Source organism: Rhododendron vialii, chromosome 3a (genome assembly GCF_030253575.1).
Source record: "Rhododendron vialii isolate Sample 1 chromosome 3a, ASM3025357v1".
NCBI lineage: Eukaryota > Viridiplantae > Streptophyta > Magnoliopsida > Ericales > Ericaceae > Rhododendron > Rhododendron vialii.
Genome location: NC_080559.1, coordinates 16,123,887 through 16,143,441, shown reverse-complemented (window position 1 = coordinate 16,143,441; position 19,555 = coordinate 16,123,887). Strand labels below are relative to the sequence as shown.

At 40.4% G+C, this 19,555-nt stretch overlaps 1 protein-coding gene and 1 pseudogene across 3 annotated transcripts; one reads left to right on the top strand and one right to left on the bottom strand.

Annotated features, from left to right (window-relative positions):
* The first annotated feature begins 85 nt into the window (after positions 1-85).
* On the top strand, positions 86-4,673 carry LOC131318720 (uncharacterized). Of its 3 annotated transcripts, XM_058348661.1 has the most exons (8): positions 95-247; positions 363-597; positions 2,104-2,503; positions 2,778-2,915; positions 3,058-3,223; positions 3,423-3,567; positions 3,694-3,834; positions 4,311-4,673. In XM_058348661.1, the coding sequence occupies exons 1-8, from the start codon at positions 111-113 to the stop codon at positions 4,512-4,514; spliced, it is 1,566 nt and encodes a 521-aa protein (XP_058204644.1). In that variant the 5' UTR covers positions 95-110; the 3' UTR covers positions 4,515-4,673. The 3 variants fall into 3 exon arrangements, with proteins under 3 accessions (XP_058204646.1, XP_058204644.1, XP_058204645.1); XM_058348663.1 differs by having other exon boundaries at positions 86-247; positions 3,680-4,673; XM_058348662.1 differs by lacking the exon at positions 2,778-2,915.
* Positions 4,674-9,588: 4,915 nt separating this feature from the next.
* On the bottom strand, positions 9,589-19,093 carry LOC131318719 (protein disulfide isomerase-like 1-4; annotated as a pseudogene).
* Between the last annotated feature and the right edge of the window lie 462 nt (positions 19,094-19,555).

The following is a 19,555-nucleotide window of genomic DNA, read 5'->3' as shown; positions in this document are numbered from 1 at the left end:
CCACAGTCACTTTCGTAGGAAAAAAATTCTGGACTAACCAAACAGATTCTATGGGGTCCACTTACAAGATATTTTGGCAAACTAGTAGGAGTAGAACGACTGTAGAATTTATGGTCCATTCTCCTCTCTCTCTCTCTCTCTCTCAAATGAATACACGGTGCATGCCTTGTTCTTTGTATCCAGATATAAGTGCATCATGGAGAAGTAATCATAAGCAGAGCATCACTCTAAGCTTCAAATCCAGCATGTATGATGTCTCTCTCTCTCTCTCTCTCTCTCTCTCTCTCTGATTTCAGGAGCTTCCATTCCAACAAAGTATGCAGGAAAAATATGATAAGCTTGTTGTCTGTAATTACTTGTAGCATTCACCATAATGCTTGTGCCTACTGCCACCTGCAAGGGAAAATTCCATCAAAAAGTTGGAAATTGCTCTCAGTTTGTAGATCAAAGAAGACATGGAGATGTCTATCAAAATTGGGAGAGGAGCCCCCCAATTTGTCCAAGAAAAAGGGAACTATTGGTGGTGCAGTCGCTCTAATTATCGGGACCAGTATTGGTTCTGGGATACTTGCTCTTCCACAGAAAACTTCCCCCGCGGTAACTTTTCCTGATCTCTTTCTCTAGCTCTCTCTGTCCATATATATTTGATTGGCCGAACTATTACTCCTTCTGTCCCAATTTGTTCTTTCATTTTCCATGTTTTTGTCATTTTTCAATCGATAATATTGGGACGAGTATTGGTTCTAGGATCGATGTAGTGACCCTCTTGGTTATGGAATTCCTCCATTAATTGTTGACTTCAAACGTTGGAAATTATAACCCAACGAGATTCATAAATCATATACCAATTTGAAGCCTAATACTTTACCTCTAGCTAATCCAGCCAATCAAACAGACCATCGATATGTGCCTACAATGGGGGTATTTTCGCATTCACGTCCTGCATGAACCAAAACATAGTACTATAAACTAGGAATGACGACCAAAACAACTATAGGCCACTTGTGGATGACCTTATCTAGGAACAAATATTAGGTTTAACGGTCACTTGCCAATAAAAGAAAGAAAAAAAAAATTTTATTAGGTTTAACAGTGACACTGTGTCACCAATTTATTCAAAATCAAGAAAATAGAATTGATCAGGGCAGGTTGCGCCTCTTCCTAACCCAGTCGACCCAGGGATGCTGCCGAGCAACACCCTAACGAGCGGGTGCAGAGCAGCCGATCTGAGTCATCTGTGCCGAAATATCCGGCTGTTCATTTTAGCACGGACAACTCGGATCAAATCTGAGCGCATGCAAATCTGAACCTTCCATTGCTCAGTTAAGATCCGAGCCGTTGATTGCCAAGATAAGCGGACGGATCGACTGCTCTACACCGCTTTGCAAGGCCGCTCTACACCACTTTGCAGGATCGATCTCCCATTCTGTAACACTGAGACAAAGAGATCTGACAATACACTCTACAGTAATGAGATACGTGTTTGGGAATGGGGGATCGATGCTGCCAAGCAATACTAACCCAACTATGTATGTCACTAGTGTCATAGCCAGAGACTATCTGTGGCTGAACAATCCAACACATGCGACTTTGTTGTGCAAAACAAGACATCTTCTACCTTTTTTTTTAAGAATCTAACACACCTTCGTTTTCTTTCTTTTGAACTATTTCTTCAAGAACCCTATTAGAAAAAGCGTTTTAGTATTCACATTATCTTAAAGTAGTGTTTATATCCGTTTTTGGCACCAAACTTTGAGCCAGCGCTGGAGGGCCATTTAATTAACTATTATCTAAATTGGGCAGATATTTATGAGTTTCTCTAGGTAAAAATTAATGTGCCACATTAATTTTGTGATTTAGAACAAAATCCGATTAACAAAAATCCAAGTGAAGCGATATGCACCGGATATTTTTCCATAGATTTGAATTATTTGGAGAAGTTATTGTCCACCTGGCATGTGTTGCTTGCATGTTGCTTGGGATCCCTTAAACTTATGGGGAAAAGCAACCAAAAAAAAAAATGTACTAAAGACGAAAAAAATCCCACTCCCCTTAATTCCTGCCATCCAAATTATTAATTACAATATCTCTTCCACAATGCAGGGGTTACTTCCAAGTTCAATAACCATGACAATATGCTGGGCTTTCCTTGTAATCGAAGCACTTTTGCTAGTAGAAATCAACGTCGGGCTTCTAAGAAAGAAGAAAAGGACAGTACAAGAAGAAGAGGATGACCAGTTGGAAGTAATCTCCCTCAGAACCATGGCCCAAGAGACACTAGGAGAGTGGGGTGGAACTCTTGCTACTGTGACCTATGTTTTCTTGGGCTACACTTCCTTGGTTGCATACAGTTCCAAGTCTGGAGAGATCATTTATCATCTTATCAATCTTCCAGAGTCGTTTTCGGGCTTCTTCTTCACTGTCCTATTTACTGTTCTGATTTCAGTTGGAGGGACTCGAGCCACTGACCGAGTCAACCAGTGGCTCACGCTTTCCATGATAGGTACGTACCAAATTCTTCTGCGCGCTTTAGGGTAAATGTTTAATGTTCTATTTTTTGGGTAAATGTTAATGTTCGGTTTATGTTACATGCACATGTCTTCGTGTTTGTTTGAAATACCCAGACGGTTTCGAATCTCGCAACATTGCCATTTCCTAGGCTCATGGAGTTGGAGATTGAAGCTGTAGAATACTATGCGAGAAGTGAATATGTTCTGTTCTTTTAGTAGACGACTAAGGCCTGAATTCACATTGTATGAAAAACTGATATGGAACAGGTTTGCTAGTTTCAATTGAGGTTCTAGCCGTTGTGTTTGGAGGGTGGTCGGGACTGGAGGGAGGCGGTGACTGGGGAAAAGTTCCACCTACGATTCCTGTGATCATATTTTCTTTGGTCTATCATGATCTAGCTCCTGGTAAATAAAAAAAAAAAGATTCGTCATACTTTGATTTTCTGTTTGTCAAGTAATGTTAATTTATATCATTGAATTGAGTCGGCTAATTTTATCAACAGATGCTCGAAACTGTTTTGATTTTATGGTAAGCGATTTCTTGCAGTTCTATGTGCTTATTTGGAAGGTGATTTGCGAAGGATAAGGACTTCAGTTTTGCTTGGTAGTGTGGTGCCATTGCTAGCATTGCTTGTTTGGGATGCAATTGCACTTAGCCTATCATCCCAATCCGATCACCAAGTTGCTGATCCTGTGGAATTGTTGATCATGAGGTAACTTCAACCTTTCCAAAACATAGTTTACTTAATTGTTAGGCTCTAACGCAGCTCAATCAATTATTATTACTCTACAAAAGCACCAAAGTACTTGAGCTGGTTCATGATCGACTCCTCTTCTGAAATCAACTAGAATGATAATTGTTTCTATAGCATAGAAAAGTTGCCAAACCCTAAATTCATGACACTAATCCAGTGGGAGATGGAACGGGGTTTCGTTCATGGTAAAGGCCTTCTCTCTCCTGGCAGTTGGGACATCAATGATAGGCACTCTCCTAGGATTTTCAGAGTTCTTCAAGGAGCAACTTAATAATATTTCACTGAATTCTCCTTCAACGCAGGTATTTTCCCACCTTTCCATCTCTAACTCTAAGTAAGTGATCGATTGGGTTTTATTAAGGATTTTTGTAGTTATATATAACTTTTCTGGCATTTCTTGTTCTGTTTTTAAAGCACTATTGTGACAGACACCAGACCATCTATTCGTGTTACGAAAATGGTGGGGAAGAAATAAAGTTAGCTTCACTGCGACGGCCATGGTCATTGCTCCACCGCTCTTTGTATCAACAGTAGTTCCAGATGCATTTTCTGCTGCAACTGACATTGCTGTAAGTTTATTTTCTGCGCTTGTATGCATGAGCTTTTTTCATGGTGGGAGTGTGAGATCGTGGGTAGAACACAACTACTTTTGATTTGGAAATACTTGATTTTTTATTTTTTTTTCTTCATTAATCTTTTTCTTTTACATTTTTCATGTTTTCGGAAAACAAAAGCTAGGAAAAACGCAAAAACACTTTTAATCTCCATTTGTTTTCATTATTTCGTGAAAAGAGTTACAAAATTTTGAAATTAAAACATCTCTTTTGGTGCTTCTTGAAAAATGGAATTAATATGCTTCAAAAAAAAATAAAAAATTTGCCAACTAGTATTAATGTGTATTTCAAAAGTAATACGAGAAAATGGATACACGAAGAAGGAAAACTGGGCAAAAGCCGAAAAGGAACAACGAGACACAGAAGCTCCTTTCTGATGTTATTTCGAAGATACTACAAGTCTACAAGCCATGAAGGAAAATGTGAAACAGGGTGGCTATTGTATGACAATGTTATATGGAGTTCTTCCACCGGCGATGGCCTGGGCAGCTATGACTAACAGAGAAAATGAGGAGAAGAAAACAGACCAGAAGGCGATATCAACCACAAGGCCTGCGCTCCTCGGGGTAGGGCTATTCGCGTGTGGGATCATTTTGGAGCAAATCTTTCACGATCTCTCAATGTTGCATTTCTAAGGTAGTTCAGACGGAGCATGACTACTTTAATGTTACTGTTTTTCTTTTTTTGGTGGAATCTGGAATGTGGCAAGATTCGAACCCCTGATTTGCTAACAGTTGTGGAGGGCCGTTTTATAGTGAGAGAAATAGAATGAGTAATGCATTGCACTAGCATAAGATTTCGCGTTCGCGTGTATTTTCCCTGTCAATGCCTTCAGAAGAATCAACCGTTTGTGTATATAGGATATAGGAAAACGTAATAGAGAGCGGTGTAAGGATCTGGAATGAGCATGCATGCCCTCGCTAAACTCTAAAGATGATTAAAGAGTTAAGAGCCAATAATAATTCAGACGTTTGGGGTACCACTAAGTGGTGCTATCAGAACACCCAATAATTTTCCAGACAAGGGACAAATAAGATGAATGAAGGAAGACCAGACCATGAAATAAGAAAACGCAGCACAAAAAACTTGGCTCAGTTTCAAGCACTACTTTGTTTGTTATATATATATATATATATATATATATATATATATATATAGTTGAAAAACAAACAAATGGGGAAAGCACAAAAACCGACGTCCCGAGAAAATGGTACCAGCGGTGACTCCGAAAATTCTTGGAGATGGGTCATTTACAAATACGTATAATATCATAGTAAAAACCAATTACCATCTACAAAGTGTAATTTATATAGAAAAAATAAAGTTTCAAATATTGTCATTGTGTGTATGGTCAATATATATTGATCTCGCCAATAAAAATTAGAAATCATAGATTTTAAATAAATGGATCCTAAAGACTTCTCTAAGATAAATCGTCCTTTTTGTGCAGTTTCAGATGTAAGGAAAGTTTGCGTATCTTTTCGGTAAAACTGAATACTTGAAATCCAACAATTCCCTGGTTTTCTTCTGTTTCATTTTGTGAAATAAGAACCTAGCAATACTCTAAAAATTATTATATATTATCTCAATTTACATAGTAATAGTATTGTTTTGGGATAATTTTCTGTCCAAATTAAAAGCAATAAATCGTTACTTTGTAATTAAATGAAATTACTCCCATAAAATAATCCAAATTGAACCAAATCAATACATTTTTCTTTTTTTGTTAGGAAACGAAAACATATCATATATAAGAAAAAAAGGAACAAAAGAGACACTACCGGTCTGAAAATACAAGAATCAACCAAACAAAACAAAGAAACGAAACCAAGCCGCTCAGCGTCAATGTCGGATCCAAAATTCCGCTCACGGAGGTGGGTGGGTGGAGGATCGTCATCAGATCTGCACTAAGACACCACAAGATCGCCACTCCCGCCGCATGATCGCCACCAGATCTATATTAAGACGCCTTCATCGTCGTTGTTGGAGAGCTCAGAAAACCGCCGCCCGAACAGAAGCCGATCAGGATCTCTGTGCAAGAGTCATAACCCAGACCTAAAACTCTAGATCTGAGTCTCCGAAGCTTAAAAATTATGGAGAGAGTGGGAGATTTGCTCACCCATAGGGGAGCATCTCAACCATCTCACAGAGGAGAGGAGAGACGAGAGAGAGACCGGAGGAGAGGGGGACTGGGAGGTTGAGTGGCAAGAAGAGAAGAGAAAAGAGGGGGAGTACAGGAGCAGGAAAGAGGGGAATGGGGGGTGGCGGGGGGAGGGGGGCGGACAAAGAGGAGGAGGAGTACCCTCCCAGGGTACACACACTCTTTCTCTCTCTATCAATACATCTTTCAAGTTTACAAGACCTTTATTGAGAGAGAGAGAGACTAGGTGCTGGGAATATGATTTGGTACTGTAGTGTCTCATGTGTTAGAGAGAGAAAGTTTGGGGTGGGTTCCCCCTCCTCCACCCCTCAATCCCCCATCTCCGGAATCTCTCCGCTCCTCCCCTCTCCTCTCTTGCCCCATGGTTACGAGGTGGTTGAGATTTTCTCTTTAAGAAAATAAGATCTCCCACTCTCCCTGTCATTTTTGAACTCAGGTCTAGAGTTTTAGATCTGAGTTTTTTGAACCAGCTCAGCGGTGTCAGTTAGCAGCTTCGGCCCTACCTAGGATCTGGTTGTTGTTTTTTGTATTTTGGACCGGTAGTATCCATTTTATATTTATATATTATATATTATATGTTTCTGAGTTTAAAAAAAAACCTAGTGCCCCAAAAGAGAATTAAAGCATGATAGTAGGGGATAATTTTCCTGCCATGGGCCGACCCCAACAGTTCATAGAGTATCGTCGCCACATGAATGCTAACATCAACTTTTCTTTTCTTTTCTTTTTTTATCTGAAACACATTTCCTTAAAAGCCATAAAAGACAATTATAGCGCTTTCATCCGAATACAGAGAAAGGAGAACAAACCATCACAGAAAGAATAACATGAAGCAGGTGACAAAGGGACAAAACTAGTGACAAGATCCTAAGCATGTCTCACTGCCTCAAAAGATCGGGTCACAAGGGGGCCAACAATCTACCAATCTAGCCGGCCCGGGCCGGTGCATGTTCCCAATCAGAGACAAAAATACAAAACCGATGGAACCAGGGGTAATTACGAACAAGGAAGAAAAAAAGTCATCCTGGATGGACTCCACTAAGCACGCCGGCCAAACTCTAGCCGAGAGGAAGCCACCCGATGATGGAGGCACCAACTGGATATCGAACTGAAGCAATGGAGAATCTTCTTCAGCAAGCCCCCGTTGACACGAGCAGGCTCCAAGCATGGAGATCGAAGTAGAAATTTGCCTAGGCTAAAACTCTGATCAAACCAACTGCACGGTGCCGATGACTGTGAACCTCCCTTGCGAATCCCCTTCCCTCCAAGTTGAGACTGGATGATCCAGCTTCCATGGCCAAGCCCCGGAGCCTTATTCTGCCACCACCAAATCCAGAGCAACGACCGCGGTCCACCATATCAGCTGGGGAAAGATGCCGACGGACGCCGACGCCGACCAAACCACTAACACAGCACCACCACCACTGAAAACCAAAACCAACAACATCTAACTAATTATTTATCCACCACCAAACCCACTGGATCTGGGAACTAGACCGGTACAAATATCGAGCTAGGGAGACTAGCCGGTAGACCCCAAAAGAACCGGTAAAAGGAAGGAAAAAACCCTAACCCCAACACCTCATTATTACCTCGCCACCGGCCACTAATCACCAGATCTAAGAAGAAGTGGCAGAGTCCGGTCGAAAACAGGCCCACTGATCGCCGGCCAAAAGCCCGAACACCGGAAGCTTGAATGCCTAGATCTTACATCCACCTGCCAAAACAAACCGAGAATAGATACACCAAGAACGGAGAGGAGAAGGGGAGGCGGTGGGGAGAGGGAGAGAAAAGGATGGGGAGGGGAGGGGAGGGGAGGAGAAGGCGGCGGCCCCCCTCCCCCTACCATCAACTTTTTGTAACGCTAAAAATAACATTTCTTAGAATTTTTATTTTTCTTGATAAGTAACATTTCTTAGTCTTGTTAGAGAGAGGTTGTAGAATTTTGCTCCAAGTTGTAGAGTTTTGATTCTCCCTAGGGACGACTTCTTGTACTCGTCTCTATAGAACCACTTCTGACCGCAGCCGCCGCTCCAGCAAAACCTCTGTTTTTTAACCCTAGCCTTCTTTCCACCACCCAGACCCTTCTTTTGAATCGTTTGGTCTCGACAGTGGCGGTGCATCAGCGAGCAAAGGAGGAGGTGGCGGAGTTGCCTCCGGCGCCACTGATGGTGGTGGACTAGGCAGTCATAATATGAAGTAACTACGTAGTTGTAGTGCCATAGCCCAAGAAACATTGACTCTGTTATTTTTTGGAGAGAGAGAGTTGGCAGTATTGGTCCAATTGGAAGAAGATAGAAGCAATGGTGGGGACAAGCAAGAGGAAGAGAGATATACACAATTATGCAGCCGAAGTACAAAACTCACCAGTTCAGAGGTGATTGTTTCTGTGAAGTTGGAAAATTCGTCATGGGAGAAAGGTTTTGCCTTAACACTGGCACGGTATTTCGTTTCAACTAATCTCCGAGCAACAATGTCCAGTGCATTGTGTAGAGCCCTTAGGCTGTGTAATGGACCAAATATGACGGTTCAGTCACGGCCACTACGATCGGCAGAAGGCTGGGTTTAGCCCCTAGGTCCTGCTCAAAACTAACGAACCTTTGAATCGGCTTATAGGCTCGGCCATACGATTCGGCATCGTTAGAGCTCGGATTGACAATTGAGGGCTGTTAGCTCATCTCATGTATGGATCAATCTTCCTCCGTTCGACTAAGTAACACAGCTAGTAGGCTGGGCCTCGGTCTCTTGCCCATGCGCATATAACCACCTTATCCAGAGTGACAGGGATGATGTCACTTAAAGCAGTTATGGGGTGACAGCCGGAGCTCATGAGCAGCAACTACCTAGTCCATGACGTCAGGTGTGAGTCGTGACATAGCTGAAGGCACTAAGCATGCTTGGCACATGCCTGTACTTGGAGAGCAAGTCAAGACACTATATAAAGGAAAGGATGTAACCCTAAGAGGTACAGTCTCTTCCACCCACAAACCCTAGTACTTTCCTTTCTTTGTTACGCACTTTCTGACTTGCTCGTCAGAGAGTCATCCCGGTAGCCGTCTGGCATGATCTTTTAGTCGTGCTTACTTGTGCAGGTCAGGCAAGGTACCTAGGTGTGAGCCACAGCCGAACCAGAGGCACGAGAGGTTATCTAACCCAGATCTAGAGCCCCACACTTTGTGTTTTAAGTGCATGAATATGTATGTGGTTTAAGACTTCCAGTTCAGCAATTTTAACTTTTCGTTCTCCTACACAAATCTGTTATTCTGCTTTCGTTGACATTTGGAGCTCCGGCAGAAATTGCAGTTTAACCAAGTTCAACACAAACCTATGAGAAACCATGCTTGGTGAGATGGTTTGTTCATATCCCCTCTGTGGAGACCAAGGTTCGAGTCCCATGAGGGACAGGGTTTGGGGTTTCAAAGCTATGAATAGTCTATGGGCTCCCTCGTTGACTAACTTCCCACTAACCCCCGCTAACTATAAAATATGGCAACCAAAAAAAACACACAAACCTAAGCTAATTAAGAGAAGCAAAATTGAAGCATAAGTTTGAGAGCCCATAATCTGTTGGCATTTGTAATTTCCTTCTAATGATGATACCAATGCAATGTCTGTTCACACTGAGAAGAAAGTTCCTAAAAGCGGCACCACTGCCATGTTCTTATTGGGGTTGACCAACTTTTATTGTATCATCCTATTGAAACTTCCAAGGGGAAATGAGCAGTCAAAATTTGTAAATAAAGCAATGAAACAAGAAGAGGGGTGTTAAAAAGGCATGAAATTTGCAACCCCGACCTCATCCCAACTCAGTCTTTCATCTATGTGAGGAGCATTTTTAGGGTTTCTTATCTTATCTAAAATAGAACAAAAATGATATATATGATGTTAAAACCTCACAATTCGTCCTTTACATCTTCACCGCTGCTCTTTTGGGTCTGAATGTCTTCAGAGTCCTTAGGTTTCTGTGTTTCAGCTGGTTTTTGGAGCTTGAAAGGAATCGAAGCATGCTTCTTCAGGAACTTGTAGAATGCCACCACTGTACGGTCAGTATCAACGGTGATCTGCAAAACAAGAACACAAAACAAGGCAACATTGGAAAAGTAGTCACTATAAGATATGCTGATACTTGACAAAGAAAATCAGCAACCTAAAATTTTTGTATCAGAAAGAAATAAAATTTCACTAACCGGGTCAAAGCTCTTATTGCCAGCTGGGAAGAAAAGAAGGGTTGGAAATCCATCAGGCTGTAAAAGCAAAGCAAGCAAAATTCTTAAAATCCTTTCTACTTTTTCCCTTTCACAAAAAACTGCTGACATAAAAAGATCTCCCTTATCAGGATTTCCATATTGTAACAGAAATTTTATTATCAGTGACAGGAATTACCTTCAAATACTAATGGCCAGCATGTCACTTAAAATGGCGTAGAAATTAAACAACTTTAAAGTTACAAAATATACAGAACTTGTTGGATAGAATGCAACTCCAAACAAAATCAAGTATCGCAAAACATCCCAAAGGAAATTCCTCTGCCATTCCCGATCGGCACAGTTCAGTCAAACCCAAAATTCAATCAGCAAGTTGAATTTCGAGTTCAAGTCGCGGCAAGCATTTTAGGGAGAAGTGATAATGAATCAAGCCAACTATTGAATCACCTTAGTCAGCCTATCTTTCTATGTATGGGAAAATAATCAGAAAGGAAAACAAATTAATGCCACGACCGGGAAAGAAAGTGATATTCATTAATGAACAAAAAATAAAACTGTACCGTCGCCCTGGGGTGCTCATTTGTGACCCCATCCATCTTGGCAATAACAAGCGAGTCGATGCCCCTCAAATGTTTTCCAAGCTTGTTGTATATTGGCTCCAGTGCTTGGCAGTGCCCGCACCAAGGAGCATATATCTGATTTAAGAACCAGAAATCAATAGTCATAACCGGCCATCAAAATAAACCCCAACAGTTGCTGATTTCATTTAGATGAAAAATATACCTCAAGAAGAACATCCTTCGACTCATCAAGAACAATTTCATCGAAGTTATTACCAACCACTATTTTCACATCCCCATCATTCTGCATCAACCATTACATGTCAAAATATGACAAGAGGCTTGAGAATGCAAATCAAATGCCAGTAAGATTTAAGTCCAATGACTTACTGTCTCTGGAATTGGATCCGACTTATAGAAAGGCTTAAGCTTGTCTTCCAGAAAGTCTTCCGCAAATGACTACAGCATGACAAGGATAACATATCATGAAAACCATGTTTACAAAATGAAAATTCAAGGCAGTTGAAGCAAACTATCAATAAGTTAGTCCCTCACCCACTCATCCAACAGAAATTAAGAACTGCGCATACGAACCTTAATGCTGCGTAAGGTTAAATCTCCATCTAATACAAACTTCCTGCTATCATCGTTTCCTGTGTATGCTACAACCTGCATAAACACGGACAAAACACCAAAACCGATGTTTATATTTGTATTACGAAAATACAATTAACAAGGATGCACAAATACTTGTGATTTAAAGGAGAAGAGTGGGAAAACTCACTCTTGGAGCATCTCCAGAAACTCCAAAGTACTCTGAAACTGCTTTCCCATAGTCCTCATTGTCCATTTCCACGTAGACAAAGATAAGCTTCAAAATAAAATAGAATATACCATTTGTTTTAACAATAATGACATGGATAATCAGTTACTGCGAAAACAGGGTATAACCAACATATGGAGATCTTAAGATCATATTCACCTTACATGAAGGAGAAATTATGAGAAAAAAGTGAGATACATGAAAGTTCACTTCATTAATGAACAATGAGACACCTGCTAATGTCAGACTCAACGGTAAATTCCACTCTACTAATCTACCATGAGAGGCAAACTTTCCATGCTCCTCACTTTTATATGATAAAAGATACATAGGTACCTGGCTTTTTTATGAGAATTTTAAATCTCAAAAACAGGAGACAAAATTGAGAACCTGTAATATGCTTTGAGAATAATGGAACGTAACAATGAGGACAACGTTAGTCCAAAAAAGTACAAAGACATTTGAGAACAATGACATTTGACAACTTCCGTCTCATGGGGCTTTATGTCTGAAATGATGGTTGCTAGGCAGTTCCCAGCTCAATTCGTAAAATGGATCATGTACTGTCTAAAATGCTTGGTTTTTACTTTTTAGTGGCTTTAAATGGGGATCTTGAAGGCTTTTTCAAAGGTGAAAGAGGGTTAAGGCAAGGTGATCCAATCCCACCTTATCTTTTTCCAATAGTTATGGAAGGTTTCTGCTCTATCTTGCACACTAAGGCTAAAACTGGCCCTTTTATCTTCCAACCTGAGTGTAAAGAACTATAGATTCACCATCTAGCTTTTGCAGATGATTTGTTTGACATTTGTGGGGCTGATCGGGGTTCTTTCACTACAGTCAAAGCTGCCTTGGATGATTTCTATTCCTTTTCTGGCCACAGTCCCAACCTCCACAAGAGTGCTGTCTTTTATTCTGGTGTGAGCAATGATCTTAAAGTGGTGTTGTAAGCTATTCTCCCCATTCCCCAAAGCAGCCTTCCTGTCAGGTATTTAGGGGTTCCTCTCATCACTTCCAGACTTTCCTACTCTGATTGTGTTCAACGCAAAGATAAAATCTTGCAAAGGATCAACAGCTGGACAACAAAGCTGTTTTCCTTTGGGGGTCGATCTCAATTAATCAGTTCTGTGTTATGGAGCATGCAAGTGGTGTTCGATTGTCATCCACCCCCAAAGTTTGCTCAGGGCCTTTTTGTGGACAGGAGTTCAACTAAGGCAGGCTGGGGCAAAAATTAAGTGGGAATGGGTTTGCACTCCAAAAGGTGAAGGTGGTTTGAGTTTCAAGCCTCTCAAAGACTGGAATAAAGCAACCGTGATCTATGTAGCATGGACACAAATACAGACTCGGACACGGATACGGACATAGACATGAGACACGGGATTTCTTACAAAATGGGGAAACGGACAAGGTGGGGGACACGGCAAAAATAAATAAATAAATAATATTTCTTGTATACCAGTGAAAATATAGTTAGGTGTATAAACTTGAAGCTTCAATATTTATAAGCAAGCATCATGTATACATCGCACAACAAAATATTTATTCTAAAATATTGAAGGCAATTACACATTTAACCCCAAAGTTTTAAAGAAAAATTGCATATTTAACTCTTGCCGTGTCCCCATACGTGTCCCTCGCGACTCCCTGCCATGTCCCCCTAAAAAAATTAAGTAAATTTGTTGGACACACCAAGTGGCGTGTCCCATATGTATTTTGTCGTCTCCCCGTGATGGACACAGGGACACGCCAACCTCTAGGAGTGTTGATGCTACATAGACCATGATTAGGCACTTGTGGGCTTTGAGCAAGAAATCTGACTCTTTATGGTTAAATGGATTCATTCATACATTATAAAAAGAAAGTGTCTTTGGCAGTTGTGTTTGCCTCAAGAGTCAAGACTCTTCGTGGACCATTAGAAAACTTTTTAATCTTAGAGAGGTAGTGCAGCCCCTCATAAAGTATTTGATTGCAAATGGGAACATTACTTTTCTTTGGCTGGATTACTGGCATGATGTAGGACCTCTCTATAAAGTGTTTGGTGAAGGCATAGAATGCGGGCAGCTCTTCTGGCCAAGGTTTCATCTATAATTCAAAATGGAGAGTGGCGCTGGCCTAGAGAAAGAAATAGGGCCATTATGCAAATTATGAGGAGTGCCCCTTCAAACCTCAGGCCTAACACAGGTGTTGATGATTCTGTGATCTGGATTCCTGCCTCAAATGGTACATTCTCTGTTAAAACTGCTTGGGAGGCTCTTAGAAATCCTCTCCCTAAAGTTCTGTGGGCTCCGACTGTTTGGTTCAAGCAAGGTATTCCTAGATGGACATTTATTATGTGGCTTGTTTGCTGGGGTAGACTTTTGACAAAGGATAGACTTCTCTCTTGGGGACTGATGGTGGATCCCCTATGTGTTCTATGTTCTAATGTGAATGAGTCCCATAAGCATCTCTTTTTTTATTGTTCTTTCTCAGCCTACATTTAGGGTAAAGTTCTTCATATGTTTGACATTTCTAGAAGTTCAACAGAGTGGAGGCAAGAAATGGATTGGGCTATTCAGCACCTCAAGAAGAAAGGCCTTTCATCTGCCCTCTACAAGTTAGCAACGGCGGGGACAGTGTAATACATTTGGAAGGCTAGGCATGACACTGTTTTTGCAACAAGCAGTACACTTTGGTTGCCATTTATGATATGATTGTCAAGGTCCAATGTGCGGGATAGGCATCTTCTTGGCAGAATTTTGGTCATAGCCCTGTTAATAGAGCTTTGTGTAGAGCATGGAACATCTCAGAAAAAAATTTGTAACTAGCAGTAGTTAGGCTTTTGTTTTTTTAGTTGTTGCTTTTCCTATCTTGTTCCCAGTAGATGGCTGGACATTCTCTGGGCTATGCCCCTTGTTTCTTGTATTCATGTCTCTTTTTTGGTAATAGAATCTCTCTTTACCAAAAAAAAAAAACTTCTCAACAAACCCGATTCCCAACAAAAACATCACAGGTAACACCCACCCAAATATCAAGCAAAGAGCAAGATATTCAACGCTAATTTACGCTTTTAAAAAAAGGATCAGGGACTCTTTCCCTTTTGACATAAAGGACTTATCTGGAATGCAATAGTTCAAATTGACTTGGCCTTCATACTATCAAAGATTATTATAAAAAAAAAAACTACCTTGGCCACCAGTGGCCTCGTATTCCTTTTCACAAAGTTTGCATTTAGAACTGATTCTTACCATGCAAGTATGCTTGCAGCTTGGACTAATTGTTTTAAGCTGTAATGTGACTCCATGGATAATACTGAAGACTAACCATGAAAATATGACTCGAAATGATGTAAATAAAAAGCACAATAAAAAAATGGTACTATAACTGCAATGTGACCACTCTTATACTTGGGTTGCCGATGAAAGACATCACTAAACTACTTGTGGACTCAAGAGTATAGTCCGTCATTTTGCTCTGACATTTCCAAACTACCCAATACAAGAGGAAATTTCTCACCGAATAACAATGTCCCAAGGCATTTTGATAAGCAAGTCTGCTAGTTTGGCTGTTGGTGTTGGGTAAGATTTGATATGTATTCTTCTTCAAGGTTTGAGACAGCGCCATAGGCCCATAGTTATTGTGTGACTTTAAAGACATAGGAGAAACGTACCAAAAAATTCCTTATCAACATGCAACAGAATATGAAAACATTAAATCCTATAAAAATTACCTTTCCTTTGAAAACTTTTGCTGCCTCCTGGAACGCAGGTAGAAGATTCTCTGAATCATTGGAAGTAGCAAAAAGCAGAAACTGAAACAGGAAAAATATGTACCTAAATCCAGTGAACAGTTAAGAACACCATATTTAAGATAAGTGACACTAGTATGAGGTAACACCTGCATCTTAATTGGATTTTCAAATATTACTGAAGCAACCTCCCTGGTGAAAGTGGTCACCAAAGGAAGCTTGTTCTCTTTAACAAATTGAGCAATTGCTGATTTGGTGAATTGACCATCTGTACGCCCAATTGAAAGAGTAACCAAAATGATTGAGCACCGTAAATTTTAAGAGTCTTCAATCATTACAAGGATGTCAAAACTAACCAAAGTGGCTGATCATTTCAGCCTCCTTCTTCAGCAAGACAAGAGCTGGACGTTTGACTTGGGGTCAATGTGGAAAAGTTTTGCCACTTCGGGACTAGCAGTTTGATAGAAGCTGAGATCATCTTCCAGTCTTGAAGCAGCAGCCAGCTCATCAGCTTGTGGACCCTACATATATTGTAAAATGGGGTTCAAGACAAGATACTGAAAAGAGCAATCCACTGAATATTCACTTCATAGCATTTGTCAACTTTGAAATTTCAAAGTTCAGGACATAATGTTTTGATACAGTACATTATAGAATGAACCCTTTTATGGCTGTTAATTGTTTCCCAAATCCCAAGGCTTTAAAAACATTCAATCAAAACAACCCTATTAGAACAACCTTCAATTTAAAATTGGCTGTTTTGTTAAAGTTGACTAAACAAGTCCATAAGGCAGCTAGTTAACTGATGAGATTTAGATATCAAATAAGAAAAATCTTTTAGTTAGCAAAGAAATGAACTTCTAAAGTCCACCTGAAATCAGGATTAATAAGTATATGCGCTCAACAGATAGGCACAGTTAAGTTGGTGAACTGCTTACCAAGTGGGAAACAAAAATCTGATGAACAGTTGAAGGCAGGTAAAATCCATCAAAACAGAAGATTAGAAGCGAAAATTGTGGAAAGGCATTAGCAATAGTCAATGCAAAATATCAAATTCACAATGTTAGAATTACTTTTGATTTGGACTCTCAGGCATAGCATGGTCAAGGTGTTTGAGAGCATGCAGAAGAGTGGCAGATTAGTGATAAAGAACTTGTGCAGATTCCAAATGGGTAACTAAGAAACTATATGCTAGTCAATGGAATCACAACTACGTAACTACAAATAGAAGTCCCAGGTGATAATGAGGAAATACCGTGAGTGAGTCAAGGAAGCCCAAAACTACTTTAGATCCAGCAGTCAATACTTGCTCTGCTTCCCCTAACGTAGTTAGGTTGTAAATACCAGGTCCTGTCTTCTTCTTCACCCAAGTCACAATACCGTCCCTACAAAGTTAACTGTAAGTTTATGCACAAAAGAAAGCAAAACAAGCTATTATTTGTATTCCACCAAATAGGGGAAAGGAAAGCGACTACTTACTCACAAATCATCAATATAATTCATTGATCCCAATCGATGAATCTCCTCTCCCAAAAGAAAATACTTGACAGAAATTTTTACGTAGGGATATTGCACCCAAACTTTCATCACAAGGGCATAAATAATTTTGATAACTGGTTTAATTCCTGAGTAAATAAGGGTATGTTTAGATGCAATGAAATAGTTCTATTGGGCGTTTCTTATAAAACTACCATTGAGTTTGGCAGTGTAACAATATCCAGAAAACAAGCTGGTGATCCAGTCCTTAGAATTCACAATAAAAACATCAAATCTCAACGTCATTCAAAGCATAGAATCCCCGCACTCTGTGATTGATTAAAATTGCACTTTCAATTTCAGTTAGTATCACGAAGACCCTACCAGCTACCAGTGGTCTTCATAACAGTCAATTTTACACTAAAAATTAGACACCCTCTCATTTACCTTATCAATTTCATAAGTTGCTTACTCTAGTAATGCCCTTTGAGGAGGCCTAATGGTGGAATCACCTTCCATGGGCAAATCAATTTTTGGCAAATCAACTAGGATCGAGCTCTCACTAAAATTTAGAGAACAAGCAACCACAAGGTGTTGGCTTGGTGACCAAGGCCTAAGACTTAGGGTTCGCTCTCTAGTTCCTCCTAGTTCTCAGGTGCGAAACCTCCTAGTGCAATCAACTCTTATAGGGACTCTTACAGGGCTAGTCCATGGGGGCTTTGCTTTGGCTTTAATTTGTCCCACGCTAGTAGACGGTGGGATTGGTCCCCAAAAATTAGTTGAGGTGCACACAAGCTGGCCGGATACTCGGAGTTATTAAAAAAATTAGAGAACAAGCAACCCGCTCTAATACCAACTTAAATTCTCTTCGTCAAAACTGAGTAGATTTTATTTTATATTATTTTATCTGAAAACTAGTTTTGCTAATATGAAATAGCTTAGTGATTTATCAGACAATTAGCGCTTGATCATAGCTAGATTGATTAACTTTGTAATCGATCATAGCATTAAGCCACCAGTGATTGATAAACTAAGCAGGTTATTCCACAGCAGCAAAATCTACTCAATTTTTAGAGACGGAATTTCAATTAGATTTGACGCACATTGTTAACTTGGCAGCATTTTTCTACCCAAACAAAAAATATATGAGAAAATATTTTGTGTTTTTTGTCCTTTCACCATTTTCGCATAATCTGTGGATAGCAAGACTAAGGCCTTGTTATTACTAATATCTATAAGAAAGATTTTCAGATTATGATTGTTTTGATTAGTTGTAGATGTGTTTGGTGTAACTTTTCGTAATCTAGAATAAAAGTTCAAACTGAGATTATTACCAAGAAACAGCTATTTGACAGTTTGACCTTAATTATTCTATACAAGCACTCTTGAATTAAATATTTTTTTGTTAAACGTGTTAAATAAGTTTCTCCAGATTTTAAGGATTAAGAAACGGGGTCCAAATAAGCTTTGAAAAAACAAGTGATCAATTTATGTCAAACAAATAAGTTACTCCAGGTTTTAAGGGTTAAGAAAAGGGGCCCAAACACAATTCAAAAAACGCAATGCGATGATTAAAAACAAACAAAACGCAATGCCCAAAAAGAAAAAAATAAGAAGGATACGTACTTGCTCCTCTGACCAGGATAATCCCTGTGAACACCGTCGACGAAGAAGTACACAGTAGGAAACCCCTGAATCTCGTACTTCTGCGCCAGCTCAGTCTCCTCGGTGGCGTCAACCTTGGCGAGCACCACCCCCTCCTCCTTCAACTCCGTCGCCGCTGCCGCGTACTCCGGCGCCAGCGCCTGGCAGTGCCCGCACCACGGCGCGTAGAACTCCACCATCACGTACCGATTCCTCTCGATGAACTCGCTGAAGTTGGAGTCCTTCAGCACCACGACGTCCTTCTCGTCAACGGCTGGGATCGAATACGACGACGACCCGTGGTGATCGCCCGAAGAATCGGAGCCCTCATCGTCTTCGAGATCGTCGTAATTCTCGAAGTCTCTGTGGTCGTAGGGATCTGGATCGGAGGAGGGAACGGCGTCGTCTTCCTCTTCGAGGAAGCTGAGATCCTCGTCGTCGTCGCCGGCGAAAGTGAGGGAGGAGAAGCCGTTGAGTAGGATGAGGAGTGAGAGGGAGAGAACGAGGAGAGCTTTGGCCGCCATCGCGATTGGCGGTTTCAGACAACGGAGAGAGAGAGAGAGAGAGAGAGAGAGAGAGAGAGAGAGAATCAATTTGAAAGTAATAACGGGACTATGGGACTATAAGGACGAGAGAGAGAGAGAGAGTTGCGAACCCCTCACACTTTGCTCGTTGACTGGGATCTAAAGTGCATGCTTGTGACGTGGTTATGTGGGAATGGTGTGGGCTGCGGTTACGAGAAGTGATAGCCTATAATAAATTGCCACGTGTAAAGTGTGAGTCACCGTAGTCATGGTTGACTGTTTGGAAAGGCTGAGGTCCCGTTTTCACTGAAAACTTCCTACTATCCTATTTAATTATCTACTACGATTTTGCGTATATTTTCAACTCTCGACATATATTGCTAAAAATTATTATTTATATTGTTAAAAATATACAATATATATCTTGTTTGTTTGATAGATTTCAATTTTTTTTATAAGATAATGATTTTAAGAACATAAAGTAAAATATACTTAAAGATATATAAGCCATTGAAAATGCACGCAAAACTGTAGTGGACAATTAAATAGAGACTGAGAAAGT